The sequence below is a fragment of the Oncorhynchus masou genome, chromosome 31 (assembly GCF_036934945.1).
Source record: "Oncorhynchus masou masou isolate Uvic2021 chromosome 31, UVic_Omas_1.1, whole genome shotgun sequence".
In the NCBI taxonomy this organism is placed as follows: Eukaryota; Metazoa; Chordata; class Actinopteri; order Salmoniformes; family Salmonidae; genus Oncorhynchus; species Oncorhynchus masou.
This window is the reverse complement of record NC_088242.1, coordinates 44,302,795-44,329,134: the sequence shown is the minus strand read 5'-3', so window position 1 is coordinate 44,329,134 and position 26,340 is coordinate 44,302,795. Positions and strand designations below refer to the sequence as shown.

The 26,340-nt window shown below is 39.6% G+C and overlaps 1 protein-coding gene across 2 annotated transcripts in view; it reads left to right on the top strand.

The window, feature by feature from the left end:
• The first annotated feature begins 327 nt into the window (after nucleotides 1-327).
• The window catches only part of LOC135525204 (serine/threonine-protein kinase SBK1-like), a 47,417-nt gene continuing 21,404 nt past the window's right edge, over nucleotides 328-26,340 (top strand). Inside the window, exons 1-2 of one of the 2 annotated variants that reach the window (XM_064952936.1) lie at nucleotides 328-1,121; nucleotides 1,244-1,365. In XM_064952936.1, the coding sequence (XP_064809008.1) occupies nucleotides 1,328-1,365 (38 nt within the window). In that variant the 5' untranslated portion in view covers nucleotides 328-1,121; nucleotides 1,244-1,327. Of the gene's footprint in view, nucleotides 1,122-1,238; nucleotides 1,366-26,340 lie in introns of both variants that reach the window. The other variant, XM_064952935.1, reaches the window with a different exon arrangement.

The following is a 26,340-nucleotide window of genomic DNA, read 5'->3' as shown; positions in this document are numbered from 1 at the left end:
TTTGCCTGTGGTTAAACATGGAACCACCAACCAGTAGGCTAAATGAATTGAAAGTCATGCCCCAAATGTTACCTAATATGGACACTTGGCAAACTCACTGTGAAGAAGTACTTGAGGGCATAAGCTTCTGAATTATGCAACAGTCATTGGTGGAGTAGACTGCTCCTATTAAGTACAACTCATATACCAACTAGGCGCTAGGACCCAGTGCACGTTAGCGCTGCTGCTGCCAGAAGATGGAAACCAGACGGGAGGGAACAAGAGGAAGAGGCAAAGCAAGAGGATTTACTCCGCCCAATTCTGTCCTCGTGAGATAAGACCTTTTTGTTTGGACGTCTATGAGAGCGTTTCGGATTACGTGAAGCTTATTTGATCGAATATGCATTTCATAATGTTTAGGCTGTTGCAAATGTAATGATATAAGTGGATGAACGTGGCATTCCGGCAACTTTCAGAAAAACTACTTGGTTGTCCCTGTTGTTCACACGTGTATCTGCACTCTCATTGGCTAGAATTGTCCCACCTGATCTCGTCTGCCTTCAATAATTGAGGACATGTATTTCCATTGTTAGAGCGGTCCCTCGGCTATCTTGTAGGCTAAATAGAACATATCATCTTTGGGAACAATGAAAGAGCTGTCTGGTAGTGCCACAGAGAGATTGAGATTGTGAACAGTTGTGAAAGGGATAGTAAAAAGCGAACCACATATTCCCTTGCTTGGAGTAACAGACAATACCAGCCTGACGCATCGAGGAGAAATTGAGACACAGTGAATAGGTGCAGATAGAGAGTCGGGTCATTTTCCACGCATGTTGAAAAGTATGCTGCAAATGAATGAATTTCATGTGGTGCTGAATTGGGTCATGCAGACCACAAGAAAAGCGAAAGACACACACACCCGCCTCCTGTTGCCTTGCAGGTTGAGCGGTGTGCGCTTTCCATAGAGGAACGGAGCATCTTGCCACCCATTACCAAACCGTAGAAGATAACGGTGTCAATTCTCCAGTGGCACCGAATAATCCAAAACAGAAGAGTGCCTTTAAGCACGGAACCAATCCAGAGAATTACCAACACAGACGAGAAAACGAGACACAAACCCGGACCGCAATTCAGTACACAATGTAGGCTATACTTTTGTTCAGATGAAATGACACAGCGTAATTGTGCTTTTATTATAAACTGTCATATTATTGACTCATTCGTTAATGTTGAAATATGATTCATTTAATTTAAATCAGAATAGATCTAAAACAGGAGATATCGTCTACCAGACCCCAGTGAATCAACCGGTCAATTGAAGAGTGCAGGTGCTCCTTGCACCGCGCGAATGCAGGACCACGGAGGAGAGAGACAGGTCGCCAGCAGGTGAGTTTAGTTTCAACATCTGATCGGATTATGACACACAGATCATTTGAAAGTTACCTGATTAACATAGGCTATCATCGTGGACGATATGATGCAATGGCAACTTAAATAATATGAACCGTTATTTGTTGGTCAGTATAGGGTTTGTTTGTAGGCCTATGATGCTTTAGGCTATATACATCACAGAGAAAGATCCCTAATATTTTTTGAAAAAGTGCATATTTTTTTTGGTGTAGTCTAAAGATTTCCAGTGGACTTGATTGTGGAATATTCATTCAGCAGATTGGGGTCATTCGGCCTATTTCCCATATATTTAAGGAACATTTTCTCTATACTTTAACTATTCACCATGCAATGTGTTTTCTTTGAGGAAAAGGTGACATCTTCATGACAGATTTAAGGGGCAAGGGTATAAGGTCAGGTCCATGTAAAAGTGATCTCTTCTGAACCAAACTCACTGCAACAACATCACCATGCTTTTCATCCCCCAACATGTATTCATCTAGTGCCTGTACATTTTAAATCAGGCAGGATATCCTTTACCGGGCAGCACTCTGCATTTGCTATTCCTTACCATTATACACAAACAGATTAACGAAATTGGCACTCAGGAAGTATCATAAAGTGAGTGTACAGTCTGGTCAGTGGCGGTAATATCTCACTGGTAATGCCCTGAAATGCATTTAAATGAGTGTCTGACTCTATTGAACAAAAAAACAATCAAAGCCGCAAGCCTTCTGGGGAGTAATGCACTCTAAATGAAACATGATGACAGCGAAGAGTTGGACATGAATTTAATTCACCTTGTATTGCTTGATGACAAAACAATACTTCCTTGCCTTGACCTTGTATGGCAATAACAGTACCATACTTTGTTTAAACATTTACACATGTGGAAATTGGCCTATATGGATAGGGCCAAATGTAAATGTTTCTAACTGAATAAATATGGTAGCAATTGAAAGAGTACACTTTGGAGATTATGGAGAAATTATCAGACCAAAGGTGAGCAGACAACAGTTCTCCTGACTGAAGACTGCTTTCAAACATTAAAACTGTTAATTTTATGTGCATTTTACATTTACTGTTCTTTTTGCAACATTTGTCAATAATGGAATCTGAAAATACTCCGGATACATTCAGTAACATAATTTCAATATTCATGAAAATGTTGAGGTAGGTGCAACATTTAAGAAAAAAATATTACAAAGGTTTGAGTGAGAGGCCTAACTGGTGCCTCCAAGTGGACACACATCTGTCCAAACTGTGCACAGTTCCTTCGTAATTTCAATGCACTTTTATGACTCAGGGAAAGCGCCTTCAACTATAAAGGTGCTTTTCTTTAAGCTCCTAGCTTTGCCATTGAGGAACTGAAACAGGTAAACTTATCATTTTCTGTTTGGAACACAGCCCTGCATCCCCACCATCAAACAATTACTGTTGTTGTTTTGGCAATCCCACAAAAACGTCCATTATAAATCTCAGTCTGGGTCAGGTGGGCATCATTTGTGAACATGACTAGCTAAGATACACTAATATGATCTTACAGCGTTAGGCTTTCACAAGGCACTTCAACTAAACATATTGTAACTTTGGTGCACATAGAATGGACTCAGGAGTGCAAATTTCCTTCAAAATATGACAAACATAGGCTCATTCTGTTTAGGACAACCCAGGGTATGACGCATGTCATCCTTGTAACTGTAAATCAAACATAGTGATCATAAATGTTGATATTGTAAACGACATGATGTTGAAATATGGAAATGAGAAGTTCATATTTGGACTCACGGGTGTGTGGTTGGATCCAAGGTCAGCCATACAGGGATTGTTACAGCCAAACCAATGGTCAAGGACATCAGCTACACCTGCACATCTATGCAATATCATCAGACAAAATGAGAGTGAGAGAAAACCAAATAAAACAGACAAACAAGGAATATGCAATGACCTTAAAATACACTATACTCAATTCCAAGAATCAACACCTTTATTTATTATCATACGAAGAATGCCTGTGTAAATGGTTAGTGGGTTTGGACGCAGGTTAATGTTTATTGTCATAAGTCTTGTCCTGGAGGTAGAATGGAGCGATTTGAATAATTTTTTTATTTATTATAATATTTTTTTTAAATTCTCGTTAGTAGGGACGTCAAACGTTCAGCCTGCTGCATAGGACCTATGGATGCTCTAGTCTAGAGCACCTGGTTAAATTGGGCTTAGGAGGATGTTTTTGAATCTCTAAATGGTTAAACTTGTGAAATATTTGATAATTCATATATGCGAGTTTGCTTTATTTACTATCATCCTAAATTAAAATATTGAATTATTTTGTCATATCTAATTAATGTACAGTATATTACGCTACTTTACATGATGTGGACAGTATGTGATACTACATTACACAAGCTGAAATTTTGACCACATCGAATTGGGAGGGAAATTACACATCCTTTTTACCTCAGATTGCTGATGTTAGTATAAAAGCTTATAGTCACAATGACATGAGCAATTCCTTAAAACAGATCAATATCTTTGGCTTTGTACTGTTGATTTTGTCATACTCGCTGGGGGTCACAGGATGTAGAACGCAGCTATCATTTTCTTTCTGAAATGGAATGGATAATTTGGACGGTGTTTAAATAAATGTCGCTGACCACACACCAATACACAGATTTGAAAGTCAAACTTTAGTCACTGTTGATATCCTATGGCCAGTCTTGATTTGTTGAAGTGAACAGAAAATTTGTTTGCTCTCTTTTTCCATGATGGCGGTCACCCAAAATCAACATCTGCCATTCCAAAATGTAGATAGAAGCCTTCTACAAATTCTCATCTAACCAACATGCACAGTGGCTTGCGAAAGTATTCACCCCCCTTGGCATTTTTCATATTTTGTTGCCTTACAACCTGGAATTAACACAGATTGTGAAACAAACAAGAAATAAGACAAAAAAACAGAACATTTGAATGTGCATAACTATTCACCCGCTCAAAATCAATACTTTGTAGAGCCACCTCTTGCAGCATTTACAGTTGCAAGTTTCTTGGGGCATGTCTCTATAATCTTGGCACATCTAGCCACTGGGATTTTTGACCGTTCTTCAAAACAAAACTACTCCAGCTCCTTCAAGTTGGATGGGTTCCGCTGGTGTATAGCAATCTTTAAGTCATACCACAGATTCTCAATTGGATTGAGGTCTGGGCTCTGACTAGGCCATTCCAAAACATTTAAGTGTTTCCCCTTAAGCCACTCAAGTGTTACTTCACTTTAGCAGTTAGGGTCATTGTCCTGCTGGGAGGTGAACCTCCGTCCCAGTCTCAAATCTCTGGAATACTGAAACAGGTTTCCTCAAGAATTCCCCTGTATTTAGCGCCATCCATCATTCTTTCAATTCTGACTAGTTTCCCAGTCCCTGCTGATGAAAAACATCCCCACAGCATGATGCTGCTGCAACCATGCTTCACTGTGGGGATAGGGTTCTCAGGGTGATGAGAGGTGTTGGGTTTGTGCCAGACATAGAGTTTTCCTTGATGGCCAAAAAGCTACATTTTTGTCTCATCTGACCAGAGTACCTTCTTCCATATGTTTGGGGAGTCTCCCACATGCCTTTTGGAAAACACCAAACGTGTTTGCTTATTTTTTTATTTAAGCAATGGCTTTTTTCTGGCCACTCTTCCATAAAGCCCAGCTTTGTGGAGTGTACGGCTTAAAATGGTCCTATGGACAGATACGTCAATCTCCGCTGTGGAGCTTTGCAGTTCCTTCAGGGTTATCTTTGCTCTCTTTGTGGCCTCTCTGATTAATGCCCTCCTTGCCCAGTCCGTGACTTTTGGTGGGCGGCCCTCTCTTGGCAGGTTTGTTGAGGTGCCATATTCAATATTTTAATAATGGATTTAATGGTGCTCCATGGGATGTTCAAAGTTTTTGATATTTTTTATAGCCCAATCCTGATCTGTACTTCTCCACAACTTTGTCCCTGACCTGTTTGGAGAGCTCCTAGTGGTGTTGCAGACTCTGGGGCCTTTCAGAACAATTGTGTTTGTATATATACTGAGATCATGTGACACTCAGATTGCACACAGGTGGACTTTATTTAACTAATTATGTGACTTCGGAAGGTAATTGGTTGCACCAGATCTTATTTAGGGGCTTCATAGCAAACGGGGTGAATACATATTCTTGCACCACTCTTCCATTTTTTTATTTTTTTATTTTATTTTAAAAATAAAAAACAACATTTTACTACCTTTTCTCCCCAATTTCGTGGTATCCAATTGTTAGTAATTACTATCTTGTCTCATCGCTACAACTCCTGTCGTGGAAATTTCCTGTATTACCAAATCATGAGAGAGCAAACCACACACAAGTCAGAGTTACAGTGGGGCAAAAAAGTATTTAGTCAGCCACCAATTGTGCATGTTCTCCCACTTAAAAAGACGAGACAGGCCTGTAATTTTCATCATAGGTACACTTCAACTATGACAGACAAAATGAGAAAAAAAATCCAGAAAATGACATTGTAGTATTTTTAATGAATTTATTTCCAAATTTTGGTGGAAAATAAGTATTTGGTCCCCTACAAACAAGAAAGATTTCTGCCTCTCACAGACCTGTAACTTCTTCTTTAAGAGGCTCCTCTGTCCTCCACTTATTACCTGTATTAATGGCACCTGTTTGAACTTGTTATCAGTATAAAAGACACCTGTCCACAACCTCAAACAATCACACTCCAAACTCCACTATGGCCAAGACCAAAGAGCTGTCAAAGGACACCAGAAACAAAATTGTAGACCTGCACCAGGCTGGGAAGACTGAATCTGCAATAGCTTGGTTTGAAGAAATCAACTATGGGAGCAATTATTAGGAAATGGAAGACATACAAGACCACTGATAATCTCCCTCGATCTGGGGCTCCACGCAAGATCTCACCCTGTGGGGTCAAAATGATCACAAGAACGGTGAGCAAAAATCCCAGAACCACACGGGGGGACCTAGTGAATGACTTGCAGAGAGCTAGGACCAAAGTAACCATGGGGGTGGAAACATCATGCTTTGGGGCTGTTTTTCTGCAAAGGGACCTGGACGACTGATCCGTGTAAAGAAAAGAATGAATGGGGCCATGTATCGTGAGATTTTAGTGAAAAAACCTTCCCTCAGCAATGGCATTGAAGATGAAACGTGGCTGGGTCTTTCAGCATGACAATGATCCCAAACACACCACCCGGGCAATGAAGGAGTGGCTTCGTAAGAAGCATTTCAAGGTCCTGGAGTGGCCTAGCCAGTCTCCAGATCTCAACCCCATAGAAAATCTTTGGAGGGAGTTGAATGTCCGTGTTGCCCAGCAACAGCCCCAAAACATCACTGCTGTAGAGGAGATCTGCATGGAGGAATGGGCCAAAATACCAGCAACAGTGTGTGAAGACCTTGTGAAGACTTATAGAAAAGGTTTGACCTCTGTCATTGCCAACAAAGGGTATATAACAAAGTATTGAAATAAACTTTTGTTATTGACCAAATACTTATTTTCCACCATAATTTGCAAATAAATTCATTAAAAATCCTACAATGCAATTTTCTAGTTTTTCTTTTCTCATTTTGTCTGCCATAGTTGAAGTGTACCTATGATGAAAGTCACAGGCCTCTATCATCTTTTTAAGTGGGAGAACTTGCACAATTGCTGGCTGACTATAATACTTTTTTGCCCCACTGTATATCATAAAGTCCATATTTAATTATATGAGCTTCACCATAGCCCTATGACTCTCAGATCAATTCAGTGTCTATAAATGAATTCTCTGAGAGTGCTTACAAAACAGTTCTTAGTATCATTTATAGCTAAGACACACCCATCTCAACTCACATGACGAATAACAGATCTCAGGATCATTACACAAAGAACCTTTTACTTGAAAGAGGAGTATATTTATAGCATTAGCTATAAATTATTGTTCAGTTTAGTCTCCTAAACGAAGTTCTTATCTCGCTCTTGGTACAACATAGTACCAAACCATTACCTTATCCAATGGAATATATCAATTGTCAATTCTAGATATTCCCATCTCAAATACACACCCTCCTGGACAAGCTCACCAAGACAGTGAGCCTCTGAAGGTCATATACTAGATCAAGATAAGGGCAACCTCAGAGGGGACATGTAATAGTTACAGACACATTCCCATAAGAAGACAAGCCTGACCTCTCCCCTCTCTGGGCCCCTAGTGACTAAGCCCTAGCAGAGAAGGAATAACTGCAAACTGCCAACAGTATTATCCAAAAGAAGACATCCTAACATACAAATATCTCACCTAAGCATTATTATGTAAATAAAACATCTTATTTATGAATGTTACCTAACTATTTCTGATTCATCCCCAACATTCCCATCTCAAGGGACATTTTCCCTTCTGGAGAATCAGAACATTAACTACATAGTTAATATTTAAAATAAAAATCAAATCCCTTCAATGTCAAATACCTTAGCTGATATGTAAGCTTTCTCCCTTCTGAAACTAAATTTACAACCTTTATTCTACAAGACTGTCTTGCACATATTTAATAACACAGAATAATCCATTTGAGGAAAATAAAAACATAACATAACATTGAAATGCTCCCTAAGTTACATGAGAACCAGTATCTAAACGCAGGCCTCATCACAACATATAGGACAGTCTTCCCTCTAAGTCCTTATGCTCAGAGATGTAGTCAGGAATAGAGAATAGGTCAGGGAAATCATTCATATTCCAAATCATAATTAACAACCCAACTATTTATCCAACCAAAATTTAGAATGACATTCCTCAGTGATTCAAATTGGTCTTATCACTCAAAATAAAAAACTCAATTTAACACACATCAATATTAGCAGAATTTACATTCATATTAACATTCAGTATAATTATCCCATAATTCTACTATTAACTTTTAAAATCATGATTATAATACAGATCAGTATCTCAATGCATTCTTAATCTAAATTACTATCATTTTACATGGTGTAGACCTCTACAATCAACCTGATACCACAGAAGTCTAATTTCTTTTTATTGGCACAGTTGACCAACCCCCCTCTCCCAGGCACTAATTCTTCTGGTGTCCTTTTTGTTCTACTTCAGATAGCTTTACAGTTCAAAGTGGATGGCCCATGATAATGTCCCAATTTCAATGTCTCATCTTTACCACTCATTATGTCTTGTCCATTCATCAACCATGACCACGATCTCTCTCCATGCTCACTCCACATGGACTCCTCTCACGCTCCTGAGAGAAACATGAAAGAAAAGCAGTTGATAGCTTAGATCTGATACTGTCCACCGATTTCTGGCTTGGTTCCTTTTTCTCAGTAGAAGTGGTTTGGAAGGGCCTTATTCAATGCCTTTGTCACTCTTCTTCAGCCAGTTACAGGGGGTTTTGAGGTACACACACTTCTGTCCAAATATCTCTTCCATGCATTAAGATACCATCTGATGTCACTTTTCATGATCACCTCGAAAGAACAGATCAGAACAACAGTTTAGTTCAGTTCATTAACTACATGATAAATTATTACTTTTACCAATTATTCTTAATACACATATCTAAACATATTTCAAAGAGAAAATATATACTCCGCATCACACTGTCAACTCCATCGTAGAGCCAAGGATCAAGAAGTTAGACGTATATCCCCTCAGGAATAGCCCCTTTACTTTCAGTGCAGCAAACTTTCTCCAGAAGTTCAGTGAGGATCTCTGAATGATCCAATGTTGACCTAAATGACTAATGATGATAAATACAATCCACCTGTGTGTAATCAAGTCTCCGTATAAATGCACCTGCACTGTGATAGTCTCAGAGGTCCGTTAAAAGCGCAGAGAGCATCGTGAAGAACAAGGAACACACCAGGCAGGTCCGAGATACTGTTGTGAAGAAGTTTAAAGCCGGATTTGGATACAAAAATATTTCCCAAGCTTTAAACATCCCAAGGAGCACTGTGCAAGCGATAATATTGAAATGGAAGGAGTATCAGACCACTGCAAATCTACCAAGACCTGGCTGTCCCTCTAAACTTTCAGCTCATACAAGGAGAAGACTGATCAGAGATGCAGCCAAGAGGCCCATGATCACTCTGGATGAACTGCAGAGATCTACAGCTGAGGTGGGAGACTCTGTCCATAGGACAACAATCAGTCGTATATTGCACAAATCTGGCCTTTATGGAAGTGGCAAAAAGAAAGCCATTTCTTAAAGATATCCATAAAAAGTGTCGTTTAAAGTTTGCCACAAGCCACCTGGGAGACACACCAAACATGTGTCAACACAGCTCATCACAATGAACACACCATCCCCACTGTCAAACATGGTGGGGGCAGCATCATGGTTTGGGCCTGCTTTTCTTCAGTAGGGACAGGGAAGATGGTTAAAATTGATGGGAAGATGGATGGAGCCAAATACAGGACCATTCTGGAAGAAAACCTATTGGAGTCTGCAAAAGACCTGAGACTGGGACGGAGATTTGTCTTCCAACAAGACAATGATCCAAAACATAAAGCAAAATCTACAATGGAATGGTTAAAAAATAAACATATCCAGGTGTTAGAATGGCCAAGTCAAAGTCCAGACCTGAATCCAATCGAGAATCTGTGGAAAGAACTGAAAACTGCTGTTCACAAATGCTCTCCATCCAACCTCACTGAGATCGAGCTGTTTTGCAAGGAGGAATGGGAAAACATTTCGGTCTCTCGATGTGCAAAACTAATAGAGACATACCCCAAGCGACTTACAGCTGTAATCGCAGCAAAAGGTGGCGCTACAAAGTATTAACTTAAGGGGGCTGAATAATTTTGCACGCCCAATTTTTCAGTTTTTGATTTGTTAAAAAAGTTTGAAATATCCAATAAATGTCGTTCCACTTCATGATTGTGTCCCACTTGTTGTTGATTCTTCACAAAAAAATACAGTTTTATATCTTTATGTTTGAAGCCTGAAATGTGGCAAAAGGTCGCAAAGTTCAAGGGGGCCGAATGCTTTCGCAAGGCACTGTATCACTCAAGGTGTATAAACGTCAATCCAAAACTGCAAAAAACTGAATCCTCCCCCATGTTTTACACATATCTCTCCATGACTTACTGTAAAAAAATAAAACAAAATTTCAAATAACCTAATCAAATAAAAATCACTAAACTGAAAAAACCCATATGGTCATAGGAAAATAGACTTAAAGCAGCATACCCTTAGTTAAAAGCAATGCCCTCTCCTTCTTCACATTGGTCCAAATTACAGATATGGCGAAGAACTATAAACTCAAACATATTTATCAATAACACAAATTATCATGAAATCAGTATTACAAATGACCATAAATTCATTATCCAAATGGCCTTCCAATGAGGGTGATCAACCCACAACAGAAGGTCATTATAGAGGTCATACAAAACCTTTCAAATAAGTATTTTTTACTATATTAGACAAATGACAAAAATAGTCAATTATTTCCTACTTGCTTGTATCTCAGTTTCTCAGTACATTCCTTTATTTAAAGAATTAACGTGTTTAATTAAAACTCATAAAGAAATTCCATGTGCATGCATACCTTTGCACTAAAACAAATGGAAAACTCACCAAACCCAAAGGATTTTTTTAAACAAATCAAACATAGTATTTTTAAAAACACCAACAAATAGTCATAACAAATGTTTTATGTGTGTGTATTTACAAACCTTAATGAAAAAACAAAAAGTTCCAGGCCCTTTTCAATTTGGTAGTTTATGGACTCAATCTCACTCACTCTCCCCAAGATTATAGTCCCAGGAAACATTTCAAAGAGAGACCATGATACACCCATTTTCCCAGAAAAAACACAAAACACTTTGTTAGCATTCATTATACTACATCGATTCAGAAACTCAAGTGAACTATAAACCAAACCTAATGATAATTCCACTGTACCTCAAATCATTAATCATAAGTTTTAATCAACATCAATGCATATGTATGCTTAAATGAACATGCTACCCTTAGATACAATTATCCTGATATCATTACTATCTAAATATAGTACATTTCTCAGCATAAGGAATCAGTAATTTAATCCCAGGCATTTAATAAACATGTAAACGTGTTCTCCCACGGCTCATTCAATTTACATATTTTAGATGAAAGATATGAAAGAATCGTACTCAAACACATCAGATAACACAATGTTTAATTAAGTAAAATCAACTCCTAAAATCAACAATAAACAGTAAATAAATAAACAAACCCCTTTAATCAGCAATCTAATCATTTCAACCTGTTGATATACATTTAGTAAAAACTATCCTGATAAAAATCTAAACAAACTTTTTTCCACTCATATCCACAATGTTTTCATTCCCCAAAGTTTAATACTGTTCAGCTCGTACATTAATGATCTTCCTTCTGTCTGTACAGGGTCGGAAGTTCCAATGTATGCAGATGATACAGTGATAAATGCATGCAAATAACAAACAACAAACTTCACAAGAACACACTACAATAATGGTTCAGATGACAAAATTGCTCAGAGACTCATGTTTACATCTCAATCAAATAAAACACAGTCTGCATGTTCCTCAAAAAACAGCAATTGATGCCCCTGAGACAAATGTATATGTATCAGGGGAAAAGCTCCCAGTGGTATCTGATTTTAAGCACCAAGGCATCACCATGCTTCTACACCTGCATTGCTTGCTGTTTGGGGTTTTAGGCTGGGTTTCTGTACAGCACTTTGAGATATCAGCTGATGTACGAAGGGCTATATAAATAAATTAGATTTTTTGATTTGATAAATTTGATTCATACTTGATTTCAACCTCTCTTTTAAAAAGCAAATAAAAAAGGTAACTCAAATAACCAAATTCAACCTAGCTAATTTCCCAAAACATATGCAATTGGTTTTGACTATAGAGGTAACAAAACTACAATTCAAATATATGACACTCCCCCACTTAACATACTGCCTTACTAGATTGGCTCAAGATTGCTTTATAACATTAATACCCATTCAGTCCTCTGCCAACAGGCTCTCAATCTACTTGTTAGGAAACCCAATAGCTATAGAAAGCATAAGCTCCTGAGTTGGAAAAAATTGTATTCAAGATTCTAAATGTCCAGGCTCCCTCACTCTCAGTACTTTTATTGAAAAGAAAACCCAAACTTTATTTTAACAGTATACGAAATGACTGTATAGTTCCTTTAAAGAAAAGTACCTTTAGTCAATCTGCTTTCAGTGTGAGAGCTTCCCATGTCTGGGATACCCTGCCATTAGACACACACACAACTGTGATTAATGATGCACTGTCCCTGTAAAAATAAAAACTACTCAAACTGCAATCGACTTTAATGGCCTGCCATTGTTCCACATAATAGAAACAGATTATAATGTTAGACTACATGAACTTTCTTGCTCAAATTCACTGGTGTTCACTAAACAATCAAACCAAGAATCAATAACCATCAGAATACATTATCACAATGTTTCCTTACACACACCTGAATCACTTTCAGCTCAACATATCCTATTTCTTTTTTCCCAGTGGGCAAAAATGTAACCCCTCTCATTTCAACGTTTTTCCTTACCCCTATCGTAAGATTAAAACCAAACTTTTACAACTTTCTCTTCTCTTTCCTCTTCACACTTATGAAATGTCCAAGACTTTAAAAATAACACACACAGCGGCAAAATTATAACGTGTCAGTCAATCCATAAGAATGAAAAACATTTCGGTGGGCACCGCTCTATCGCCATTATCTCTCCGCTACTATTTAGAATTTCTTTAATTTAGGTAACTGTCTCCTCTATTGATACAGTCATTTAAATACGACTCAATTCTCAATACATTATTCCAGCAGATAATTTAGTGAACAGACACCGTCTTGCATCAACATTCGCTTCTCTATTATTTTAAGTTGAATGAACGAGTCTTTCAATTTGAACCAAACAAGCTATTTAAAACATTCCGTTTATATCTTCACCAAACACTAGCGACCGCATCTTTCCAGGCAAAACATACAAATAGTTTAATTACAATTCAGATTTTAGTTAGAGCATTGGCTGGGAACCAAACTCGGGCATCCAGCTTGGACGGCAGCTATGCTCACCACTATACCACCAACGCAATGTGAATGACTAAGATTTTCCACAAATAAACCCACTTTACAATTGTCTGTACTCGTAAAATCAAGAACCGTCACTGTCGGCAATTCCCAGAAAAATAGCCCTAATTTAAAGGCCCAAGCGTTACTCCGGGTATGATTCTCACATGCCAAATGAATAGATTAACAATCAAAGAATAAAATCAACATTTATAGACTAGGAAACAGATCTTGCGCGTTTTAGTAAAAGTAGATTGTTTTCTCTTGCAACGTATTTCAATTACTTTACTCCATCACATTAATCACGCAATGATAATTAGTTTGATGGAAAACCTTAGGCTTTGTATGACATCAATTACGTCTAGATTCCCTCTTAATTCGCACTAATTTATGGAAAACCGTTTATTCAATAAATCCCGCAACTCCTCTCATACTGTGAAGAAAAATGTAACATTTTCAGACCTTAAGGGCAGTTTTATTTCAAACGTTGTACCCAGACGGAAATAATCCAATAAAAGTTTTATAGTTACATTGTTAGGGTAAGATAACCAGATTCTAGAGCTCAATTTCACAGATTTTGTAGACTAGTTTAATAGTGCTTAAAATCTCATCTTTATCAAATTATCCATTAAAGATACCAACTCAAAACCTACATACGTCTACAAATGGGTGGTTTAAATTGTATCTAATTATATTCTCAGCATTACTTTATCAAATCTCTAGTAATTATTAATCATAATTTCAAATATTCACAGAATCCATATAAAACATAAGAAAATCTTAGGTACTCAGACAGAACTTTAAAGATCACCCACACAGGATTGGTCAGATGTTCACACAGAAATGGTCAGACATTCATACAGATCATCAGAACATACTTGAAAGGTTACCCACACAAAGTCAACCAACCCCGCTCACACAAATATTACCTAGTGATCCCATAACAAAATACTCACACAGTAACCCAGGGCATACCTGGCTAGCACATTTGAAATAATTGGAATTCACCACTTCTGAGGGTCATGTAGACAGTCACACATACACAGAATGAGGTCCTTCTTCCAATAGGGCTTCACCAAGTACCATGTTTCACACAGAACACACAGTCACCCTGGCCCCTCACCCCCACAGACCGCACCAATCCCCAGTGTGATCAATATTGTGTTTCAGAACAGCCCTTGGTCAATCGCAACCTGACAGTGGCAGAGTATCTTTGAGTCCACAAACTCTCAGATCACTCTCCTCTGACTTGGGCCTTGCTTACACCTCCAAGGTGTCCTCCTTACAAAGGAATTCACACTCAGAGTATACGTAACGGAGGCATATTTAAAAAACTCGACCTCAAGTGTGTGTGGTTCGCTCACCTCTTTGTTTAAAAAAAACTCAGTTTGAGATGTGGTATCCACTTGGCTCGCTTCCTCTCAGATCAAAGGTTGGTCCCTCTGCTTCATTCCCGAAGTGTGATTTCCCTAAGATCCCAAGTTTAGGGGATCCCTCGTGCACGATTTATTTACCTAGATCGTCAGGAACGGTCACCGAGTGAAGATTCACACCCTGTCCTCGTCGCCAAATGTCGTGGAAATTTCCTGTATTACCAAATCATAAGAGAGCAAACCACACTTAAGTCAGAGTTATATCATAAACTCCATATTTAATTATATGAGCTTCACCATAGCCCTGTGACTCTCAGATCAATTCAGTGTCTGTTTTTTGAATAAGGTTATTTTTTTCATTTCACTTCACCAATTTGGACTATTTTGTGTATGTCCATTAAATGAAATCCAAATAAAAATCAATTTAAATTATAGGTTGTAATGCAAAAAAAATGGAAAGCCACCAAGGGGGATGAATACTTTTGCAAGGCACTGTCTGATTAATATTGTTGCACATGTACTGTGTGTGTAAATATGTTTAGGTTTTCAATATACCACAAACAGTTTTTCATATTGATTGTTAATTTGGACACTTAACTGTATTTTGACATTGGGCTATTTATCAATATGTCTTGTTAACAGAAAGCAGCGAAAGCATCAAGTTTCATGAATATAAATCGAACTTTCAGGTTATTGTACAAAATCAAGTTAAAACTGCTGAATGAGTCCAAAAACATGCTGTGATGTCAAAATTGGCTATATTGTAAAAGTTCAGGATTTTTTGTTGTTGTTTCTTTTTGTTAGGGCTAGGCATTAGGGTTAGCAGTGTGGTTAGGTTTAAAATCAGATGTTATGTCTTTGTGGCTGTGCTAGCTAGTGACCTGTAAGAGATTTCTTCCATTGACGGAGAGGCGGACCAAAGCGCAGCGTGGTTACTTTGATTCATGTTTTAATAAATCACTTAACATGAACAAACTTACAAAAACAAGAATTGTGAAAACCCCAAACCATCCTATCTGGTGCAGAGACAGGAACAATAACCCACAAACACACAGTGAAACCCAGGCTGCCTAAGTATGATTCTCAATCAGAGACAACTAATGACACCTGCCTCTGATTGAGAACCATACTAGGCCGAAACATAGAAATACCCAAAATATAGAACAAACAAACATAGACTGCCCACCCAACTCACGCCCTGACCATACTAAATAAAGACAAAACAAAGAAAGGTCAGAACGTGACATGACCACTGCAGAGCTGCCTCCAGAACAAGATTCATGACGAGAAAAGCTGACCTGTAGTTTAGACATCCGTCTCACTCCAAAACAAAAATGTAACAGTTAAATAAGTAGTGTCTAATACAAATAATAAGCAGAATGTCAGGTGTTAGGGCTGGGCTGGAACAGAAACCTGCACAACCAGTAGATATCTAGGAGCAAGGTTGGCCGCGGATGTTCTAGGCCTATGCATTGTTACTTTAACAGAATTGTTGTAGTCCTACAACCAATTTGAACAGTAAACCAATGGCATGTACCAATTGAAGATATACTGTACCCTTCAGTCTATTCAGGACTTGGGACTTTCATTAGGACCCTTATCCGCAGACAGGTTTAGCAGCTTTCACAGGTCTGTGTATCTGAGATAAAGAAACATAAAAATTACACCAGGACTTGCTTAATTATTCTCAAGCGATATAACATTTGATATTTTGTTGCAATTCTGTTTTTGTATTGTCATAGCTTGTTCTCTCTTTGGGAATGGACATCTGTTCATTATCTAGTTAGCTTGTTAGCTAGGTAGCTAACATTGTTGTTTTTAGCAGATAAAGCTATGTTTGTGCCATAGAAAAATATTGGATGGCTGTCTATCCTATTTATATGTAGTTAGCTAGCTAACGTTACCTAGAATAGATGGTTAACTTGATAAACAACTTACCCATGTGCTACACATCATTGTGGCCTTCACCTCCTGCTGCTAACTTTACTATCAATTCAGGTACTTCATCCCGCTGCGATGCTTCTTTGGGACATCTATCAACTTTAATTTTGAAAAATGGATTTGTTCCCAGTCGTAAGGATCATCCCACCCTCGAATAATATGGTCAATATGCAAATTTTGACCTTGAGAAAACAACTAGACTAAGTTAACTATCTTAGATAGCTGTTTACAGCCACAATGGAACACTGTTGTTTACAAATGTACCAATAGTTATTTGGGTTTTAAGGTTCACTTGCGCTCCTCCTCAAAAAGCCTTCAAAAAGTTGTATTGAGATGTGCCTTTGTTAAGTAAATCAGGTGTTCAATGAGGGGAAAAGGAGACTGGAGTGCCACGTTAAGTGTTAACTAGCAGCTTTGTAAAGCCAATATGCAACTGTACTGTATGAATGAATCACAGCACAGTTTCACCTTATTTACAGGAAAATTGTTCAGTACCATACTATATTATTCATAGTAGCCTATCATACACCGGAGCATATGATACATAATAGAACACGCTGCACTGGAAACATTATACACACCACTGCCCTGTTTGGCAATTGTCATCTACTGTAGCCTATGTCCTGTGAAGGGGGCAGGTTGGACACGGGAGAGCTGGTAGGATGGTACAGCATGATACACTTTGGTGGCAGGTAAGGCGATGCACTTACAGTGTAGCTGCATGGATAGGTATGATGTTAGATCAGCTCCTGCAGTGGCTGCAATCCATTCGGAATTGACAAGGTCCCGAGGAAAGGGGAAGAAAGCGAGTGATAAGATTGGACTGGATTGCATTTGCAGCCCTTCTGGCTCAGCAACCAAAAGCAGTTGACACAACAGCAGGGATTGATGTCACCACAGGGTTGGCATTTGGTGGTAGGATCCCCCCATCATCATGGTAATCGATCAAGATCTGGTTACATTGGTCCCCTTCAGCAGATGTCTGAATGCTTGGCAAATGGCCAAATTCCTCCTTAGATCCTCCTCATCATATAAAACAGCCAAACCGTCTCTCTCCCAGCCCATAGTAGACTCCAGTCTACTCCAGTACAGCCTTGTAGTCAGAGTACCCCCATCCATCACACATCAAAGGGATGGATTCTCCTCCCTGCCTCGGGGATGTTGTGTTTCGCTCCCATTTCATGTCCTCAATTCTATAGTGTCAGTCATGACATTAAACATTCCTACACTGTAGAATACATGCAAGGTGAGGGGGTTCTATAATCTACAGTATATTTTCCTGTTGAGTGCAGTTTCTTGACTGTTGAGTGGTTTTGTATGTCTATGTCTTGTTAATTGCTTTTGTTTGATGTAGACTAGCTATTTCATGTTGAATGGTGCTCTGTAGCTCTACAATCAGTGTGCTCCAACAGGTCGATCGCGACCAGCCCACTTATGAGTAGCTCGCCAAACAATTCTGAAAGTGCATCTATTTTTCACGTGTTCCACCGCAAACTGTCATAAATACATCTCACAAGTATCATACACATCAAGCTCCCTGCTGCTATCGAATCAAATCCACATGAACATTATTCCACCCCTAGTTAGCCACAACTGGCTTAAAAAGCTAAACGTAACACAATATCTGCCAATTAATTTCCAGCAATATTGCCCCTGTATGTATGTGTGGTATGCGTGTCTACTATGCACGTAGTGTAGCAGAACTATATCATGATTGTATCAATCGGGTGGGCTTTTGTTTAGCAAACTCTGTCATGACAAATGTTTTGCAAAATGCACAATTAAAGGGGTATTGCACTCCATTTGAAAGCTGGGAAAAATGTACGATTAGCCCACGACATGTTTCAGAATTTAAGGTAGCATTTGTAGTTAGCAGTTGCACACTGCCTAGTCTAGTGTCTCTGAATCTAACTGCTAAACTCACAATAGAGCAATTGTAGATGGACAGTTGACTGCTCTCTGGTTGTTTATCTTCGGGGGTTAGGTTTCAGTTCTGCGGTCCATGTGGTCCGCTCATGCTGTTACGTTAGACGATTCAGTTATTTACTACTGAGTGGTGGACCGCAGAGCTATATGACACTCACTCAAGAACAGGACGCTCTGATTGAACAGGGTGTTTATTGAGGTTATATGGAATAAAGTGTTTAGTTGTTCCTCTCAAGCAGGTCCCCAGTGCTCACAAAGTGTTGATTGTGTGTGTGAGAGAGACCTTCACCTGTTGTGTGAGAGACAGTGTGACCCAATGTGAATGTCCTTGTCTTTGACGGGAAACTGTACACCGCTAGATCATTCTTAGCTGAGACGAGAGGTAGAGTCTGTTTGGGCCTGGGAGAGAGAAGTGAGTCAGACTATGAAATCAAATGATTTATTTATTTAGTCTACTGTTTACATTTCTCAAGAATTTTGGGGGAGTTGGACTGACAAAGCGCTGCAGAGAGCAATCTCTCTGTATTGATTTGCTGTTTAAGACACCCACTCCCCCACTTTTTAAAGTTATTATGCCATTTCCCCAAATGGAATGCAACGAACGTCCGTGTTGTTTCATTTCATTGAAGGTTTTTGACCCCTCCAACCCATCAGCACACATTGATGTTTGGATAAAACCAAAAAGGTTACATTGGCCTAAAATATACCTACAGTAATGATGATGAATGCAACTATGGTTGATACAAGTGAGCCACCCAAAATAGTGTCCCAGTTTAAAGGCAATTTTCCAAAGCTTTTAAATATAGTTATATATTTTTTATATCCATTATATTGGCTGATTTGCCTAAACTCAAGCATGCTAGCAGATACGCATAGACTTCCAGTCATTGCACTATTGCTAATTAGCATTGGCTCGCAAAACTAACTCTAACTCCCTTTGCACTGGCCACAGAGACATAACAATTATATCCCTTCAACCCTTAAATTTGAAATTTGACGTTTGGAGCAACTTCAAAATTTGAACGAGAAACGGAACAATGCTGAGTTCGATGAGCAACTCAGGTTGTCAAAAACATTTAGAAATTTGACGTTTAGAGCAACTTAGAAATGTGACTTTTGGAGAAACATGGATAAAGATCAGAATCTGAAGTCAAATTGGTAAAACCGTGAGGTACACTATACAGTTGAAATCGGAAGTTTACATTGCACTTAGGTTGGAGTCATTAAAACTCCTTCTTCAACCCCTCCACAAATGTCTTGTTAACAAACTATCGTTTTGGCAAGTCGGTTAGTACATCTACTTTGTGCATGACACAAGTAATTTTTCCAACAATTGTTTACAGACAGATTATTTCACTTATAATTCACTGTGTCACAATTCCAGTGGGTCAGAAGTTTACATACACTAAGTTGACTGTGCCTTTAAACAGCTTGTAAAATTCCAGAAAATATGTTTATGGCTTTAGAAGCTTCTGATAGGCTAATTGACAGAATTTGAGTCAATTGGAGGTGTACCTGTGAATGTATTTCAAGGCCTACCCTCAAACTCAGTGCCTCTGAGTCCACAGACGATGCAATCTCAACCACACTGCACACTGCCCTAACCCGTCTGGACAAGAGGAATACCTATGTGAGAATGCTGTTCATCGACTACAGCTCGGCATTTAACACCATATAGTACCCTCCAAGCTCATCATCAAGCTCGAGACCCTGGGTCTCGATCCCGCCCTGTGCAACTGGGTACTGGACTTCCTGACGGGCCTCCCCCAGGTGGTGAGGGTATGCAACAACATCTCCACCCCGCTGATCCTCAACACTGGGGCCCCACAAGGGTGCGTTCTGAGCCCTCTCCTGTACTCCCTGTTCACCCACGACTGCGTGGCCACGCACGCCTCCAAGTCAATCATCAAGTTTGCGGACGACACAACAGTGGTAGGCTTGATTACCAACAACGACGAGACGGCCTACAGGGAGGAGGTGAGGGCCCTCGAAGTGTGGTGTCAGGAAAATAACCTCACACTCAACGTCAACAAAACTAAGGAGATGATTGTGGACTTCAGGAAACAGCAGAGGGAACACCCCCCTATCCACATCGATGGAACAGTAGTGGAGAGGGTAGTAAGTTTTAAGTTCCTCGGCATACACATCACAGACAAACTAAATTGGTCCACCCACACAGACAGCATCGTGAAGAAGGCGCAGCAGCGCCTCTTCAACCTCAGGAGGCTGAAGAAATTTGGCTTGTCACCAAAAGCACTCACAAACTTCTACAGATGCACAATCGAGAGCATCCTGGCGGGCTGTATCACCGCCAGGTACGGCAACTGCTCCGCCCACAACCGTAAGGCTCTCCAGAGGGTAGTGAGGTCTGCACAACGCATCACCGGGGGCAAACTACCTGCCCTCCAGGACACCTACACCACCCGATGTTACAGGAAGGCCATAAAGATCATCAAGGACAACAACCACCCGAGCCACTGCCTGTTCACCCCGCTATCATCCAGAAGGCGAGGTCAGTACAGGTGCATCAAAGCTGGGACCGAGAGACTGAAAAACAGCTTCTATCTCAAGGCCATCAGACTGTTAAACAGCAACCACTAACATTGAGTGGCTGCTGCCAACACACTGACTCAACTCCAGCCACTTTAATAATGGGAATTGATGGGAAATGATGTAAAATATATCACTAGCCACTTTAAACAATTCTACCTAATATAATGTTTACACACCCTACATTATTCATCTCATATGTATACCTATATACTGTACTCTATATCATCCACTGCATCTTTATGTAATACATGTATCACTAGCCACTTTAACTATGCCACTTTGTTTACATACTCATCTCATATGTATATACTGTACTCGATACCATCTACTGTATCTTGCCTATGCTGCTCTGTACCATCACTCATTCATATATCTTTATGTACATATTCTTTATCCCCTTACACTTGTGTATAAGACAGTAGTTTTGGAATTGTTAGTTAGATTACTTGTCGGTTATTACTGCATTGTCGGAACTAGAAGCACAAGCATTTCACTACACTCGCATTAACAAAAATTTGATTTGATTTGATTTCTTTGCTTGACATCATGGGAAAATCAAAAGAAATCAGCCAAGACCTCGAAGACCTCCATTGTAGACCTCCACAAGTCTGGTTCATCCTTGGGCGCAATTTCCAAATGCCTGAAGTTACCATGTTCATCTGTACAAACAATAGTATAAACACCATGGGACCACGCAGCCTTCATTCCGCTCGGAAGGAGACACTTTCTGTCGTACTGTCGTACTGCCGTACTTTGGTGCGAAAAGTGCAAATCAATCTCAGAACAACAGCAAAGGACCTTGTGAAGATGCTGGAGGAAATGGGTACAAAATAATCTATATCCACAGTAAAACGAGTCCTATATCGACATAACCTGAATTGCCGCTCAGCAAGGAAGAAGCCACTGCTCCAAAACCGACATAAAAAAGCCAGACTACGGTTTGCAACCGCACATGTCCTCTGGTCTGATGAAACAAAAATGGAACTGTTTGGTCATAATGACCATTGTTATGTTTGGAGAAAAAGGGTGAGCTTGCAAGCCGAAGAACACCATCCCAACCGTGAAGCACGGGGTGGCAGCATCATGTTGTGGGTGCTTTGCTGCAGGAGGGACTGGTGCACTTCACAAAATAGATGGCATCATAAGGTAGGAAAATTATGTGGATATAATGAAGCAACATCTCAAGACATTAGTCAGGAAGTTCAAGCTTGGTCGCAAATGGATCTTCCAAATGGAAGAATGAGCCACACCCATTGCTGACGGGTTTATATAATCTAGCACACTGCCATGCAATCTCCATGCACAAACATTGGCAGTAGAATGGCCTTACTGAAGAGCCCTGTGACTTTCAATGTGGCACCGTCATAGGATGCCACCTTTCCAAAAGGTCAGTTTGTCAAATTTCTGCCTTGCTAGAGCTGCCCCGGGCAACTGCAAGTGCTGTTATTGGGATGTGGAAATATCTAAGAGCAACAATGGCTCAGCTGCGAAGTGGTAGGCACCACAAGCTCACAGAACGGGACTGTGGAGTGGTTAAGTGCGTAGCGCATAAAAATCATCTGTCCTCAGTTGCAACACTCACTACCGAGTTCCAAACTAACTCTGGATGCAACGTCAACACAAGAACTGATAATCGGGAGATTCATGCAATGGGTTTCCATAGCCAAGCAGCCGCACACAAGCCTAAGATCACCATGCTCAATGCCAAGCGTCAGCTGGAGTGGTGTAAAGCTCGCCACCATTGGACTCTGGAGCAGTGGAAATGTGTTTTCTGAAGTGATGAATCATGCTTAATCATTTGGCAGTCGGACAGACGAATCTGGGTTTAGTCGATGCCCGGAGAATGCTACCTGCCCGAATGCATAGTGCCAACTGTAAACTTTGGTGGAGGAGGAACAATGGTCTGGTGCGGTTTTTCATGGTTTGGGCTAGGCCCCTTAGATCCAGTGAAGGAAAATCTTAACCCTACAGCCAACAAAGACATTCTAGATGATTCTGTGCTTCCAACTTTGTGGCAACAGATTGGGGAAGGCCCTTTCCTGATTCAGCATGACAATGCCCCCGTGTACAATGTGAGGTCCATACAGAAATGGTTTGTCTAAATCAGTGTGGATGAACTTGACTGGCCTGCAACAGAGCCCTGACCTCAACCCCATCGAAAACCTTTGGGATGAATTGGAACGCCAACTGCGAGCCAGGCCTAATTGCCCAATATCTGTTCTTACCCTCACTAATGCTCTTGTGGCAAAATGAAAGCAAGTCCTCACAGCAATGTTTCAACATCTGGTGGAAAGCCATTCCAGAAGATAGTAGTAAAGAGGGAATAAACTCCGTATTAATGTCCGTGAGATGTTTGATGAGCAGGTGTCCACATACTTATGTAATCTATTTATTTAAAAAATACCATTGTTTCCAATTAAAATCACAGTAAGGTACTTAAAAATGTTACCCAGAAATGATTTGATATTGAAATAAAAACGGCTGCATTGGACATTTGAAAGTGTAAGAGAGAGATGACCACTTGAAGTTGCCAAGCTGCATCTATTATCGGAGGAGACAGTTCCCATGGAAATTTAATGTTAATTTCACACCAATATGACTAGAGATGAATAGACACTCAAACAGAACAGAATTGTAAGATAGATGAGACGAGGCAGGATGGATCAATTATAGATTCAAGACAAACAATGTCTAGACAAAACAATGCTACGTTTAGTAAATAACAAAGAGGACATAGAGGTAACTGCCGAAATAATGTAAACATTTTATTTTTGTTATATTTATTCATTTAAAAATAACATTTTAGGGGGTAGATCCGCTTTAATATTACAGATAGATTGTAGCTTCCATCAATGTAATTATCTGCATCACTTCCAATCCCCCATATATTCTATGGCATTTTATATATACACACACACAGTTGAAATCAGGAAGTTTACATACACCTTTCCCAAATACATTTAAACTCAGTTTTTCACAAACCTAGTAAAAATTCCCTGTCTTAAGTCAGTTAGGATCATCACTTTATTTTAAGAATGTGAAATGTCAGAATAATAGTAGAGTGATTTATTTCAGCTTTTATTGCTCAATTCGTATTCGGTAGCATTGCCTTTAAATTGTTTAACTTTGGTCAAACGTTTCGGGTAGCCTTCCACAAGCTTCCCACAATAAATTGGGTAAATTTTGGCCTATTCCTCCTGACAGACCTGGTGTAACTGAGTCAGGTTTGAAGGCCTCCTTGCCTGTTGTGAAACAAATGCCTCTCAAGTCCTCAACTGGTAGCTTCATTAAATAGTACCCGCAAAACACCAGTCTCAACGTCATCAGTGAAGAGGCGACTCCGTGATGCTGGCCTTCTAGGCTGAGTTCCTCTGTCCAGTGTCTGTATTCTTTTGCCCATCTTAATCTTTTATTTTTGTTGGCCAGTCTGAGATATGGCTTTTTCTTTGCAACTCTGTCTAGAAGGCTAGCATCACATCATCTTCACTGTTGACATTAAGACTGGTGTTTTGCGGGTACTATTTAATGAAGCTGCCAGTTGAGGACTGTTTCTCAAACTAGACACTCTAATGTACTTGTCCTCTTGCTCAGTTGTGCATCGGGGCCTCCCACTCCTCTAACTAGAACAGAAAGAAACAGTTTGCGCTGTTTTGTGATGGCTGTGTGTCCATAGGATCACAGTGCCCCCATCCACAATTGAACACGGTTGGGAGATTCTGGAGAGGCGGCTGAGACAGTATTTTTTTCCCATCCCCATCAACAAAACACAAAATTATAGAATTTCTTGTCAATTAATGGCGCCGCTTCCGTCCTATAAAGTTCCAGACACGTGTATAATCTATGCCAAGGTGCATTGATGCTGTTCTGGCTCGTGGTGGCCCAACTCCCTTTTGACACTTTATGTTGGTGTTTCTTTATTTTGGCAGTTAGCTGTACATGAGACAGATACACAAACTGGGAACAAAAAAAAGACCATTTTGCATTAGTCTCCCAGGATTCAGCTCTATTCTATTCTCAAGCCAAGAGTTTGTTCAGTAAAGGTTGTCTGGCTGTTCCACTAGCCATCTTGTGTCTATGCATGTGGAGGTCCAAGCTGTTACCCTTTTGATGTGTGTGTGTGTGTGTGTGTGTGCACGCGCACACTTAAACAGGTTCTGTCTGTTTGTTAATGTGAACCAGAGGAGGTTGGTAGGAGGAACTATAGGAGGACAGGCTCATTTTAATGGCTGGAATGGAATTAATGGAATGGTTTCAAACACATCAAACATATGGAAGCCACATGTTTGACTCCGTTCCATTTATACCAATCCCACCCTTACAATGAGCACATCCTCCTTTAGCTCCTCCCACCTGCCACGTCTGGTGCAGACTATTCTGGACCTTAAAGGGTATGTTTTTGTCCGTTAGGGGCATTCTGGGCTTTAAAGGGGATATCTTTGCAATGGGCACACCACGTCATTGCAACATGGAGAATTGGGTAATATTTGGCTAGATATGTTAATCAATGAGATACCAACCTATTTTGACACACTCAAAAAGACAGCTAAAAGTTTGTTGAATACCCAATGTGTTATCACTATGCTTTCGAACATCAAAAAGCACCACCAAATTCCAATGGAAAATCAATGTCTGATTTTTGGTTTACTTGTCACCTAAATGTGTTATCGCTGCACTTTCAACCATTTGTAAAAGGACAACAAAGTTAAAATGGGAATACAATGTCATATCTTGTTTATTTATACAACAACTTAGTGTTATCACTGTGCTTCATCTAATAACCAAATTACCTGGATTGCAGTTGAGATTACATTGAAGTACATGGTGCAAGTGATCAATGCCATTTGAGATTATGCACAGATTATTATAGCAATTGTGAAGATTTCCACAGACCTGCGACCCTGAACAGAGGCTTTCTATGTATATGATTACAGAAGACATTTATTGTTACAGTAATCTAAAAATGTGGTCATGGATGTGTTACTCATTTTAAGGTTGAATAAATACTGTTATATTAGTTTGTCAGGTATCCATAACATTGGACTATTTACTGTCTTACAAAAGTAATACTGAATTGTGCTTGGTTGT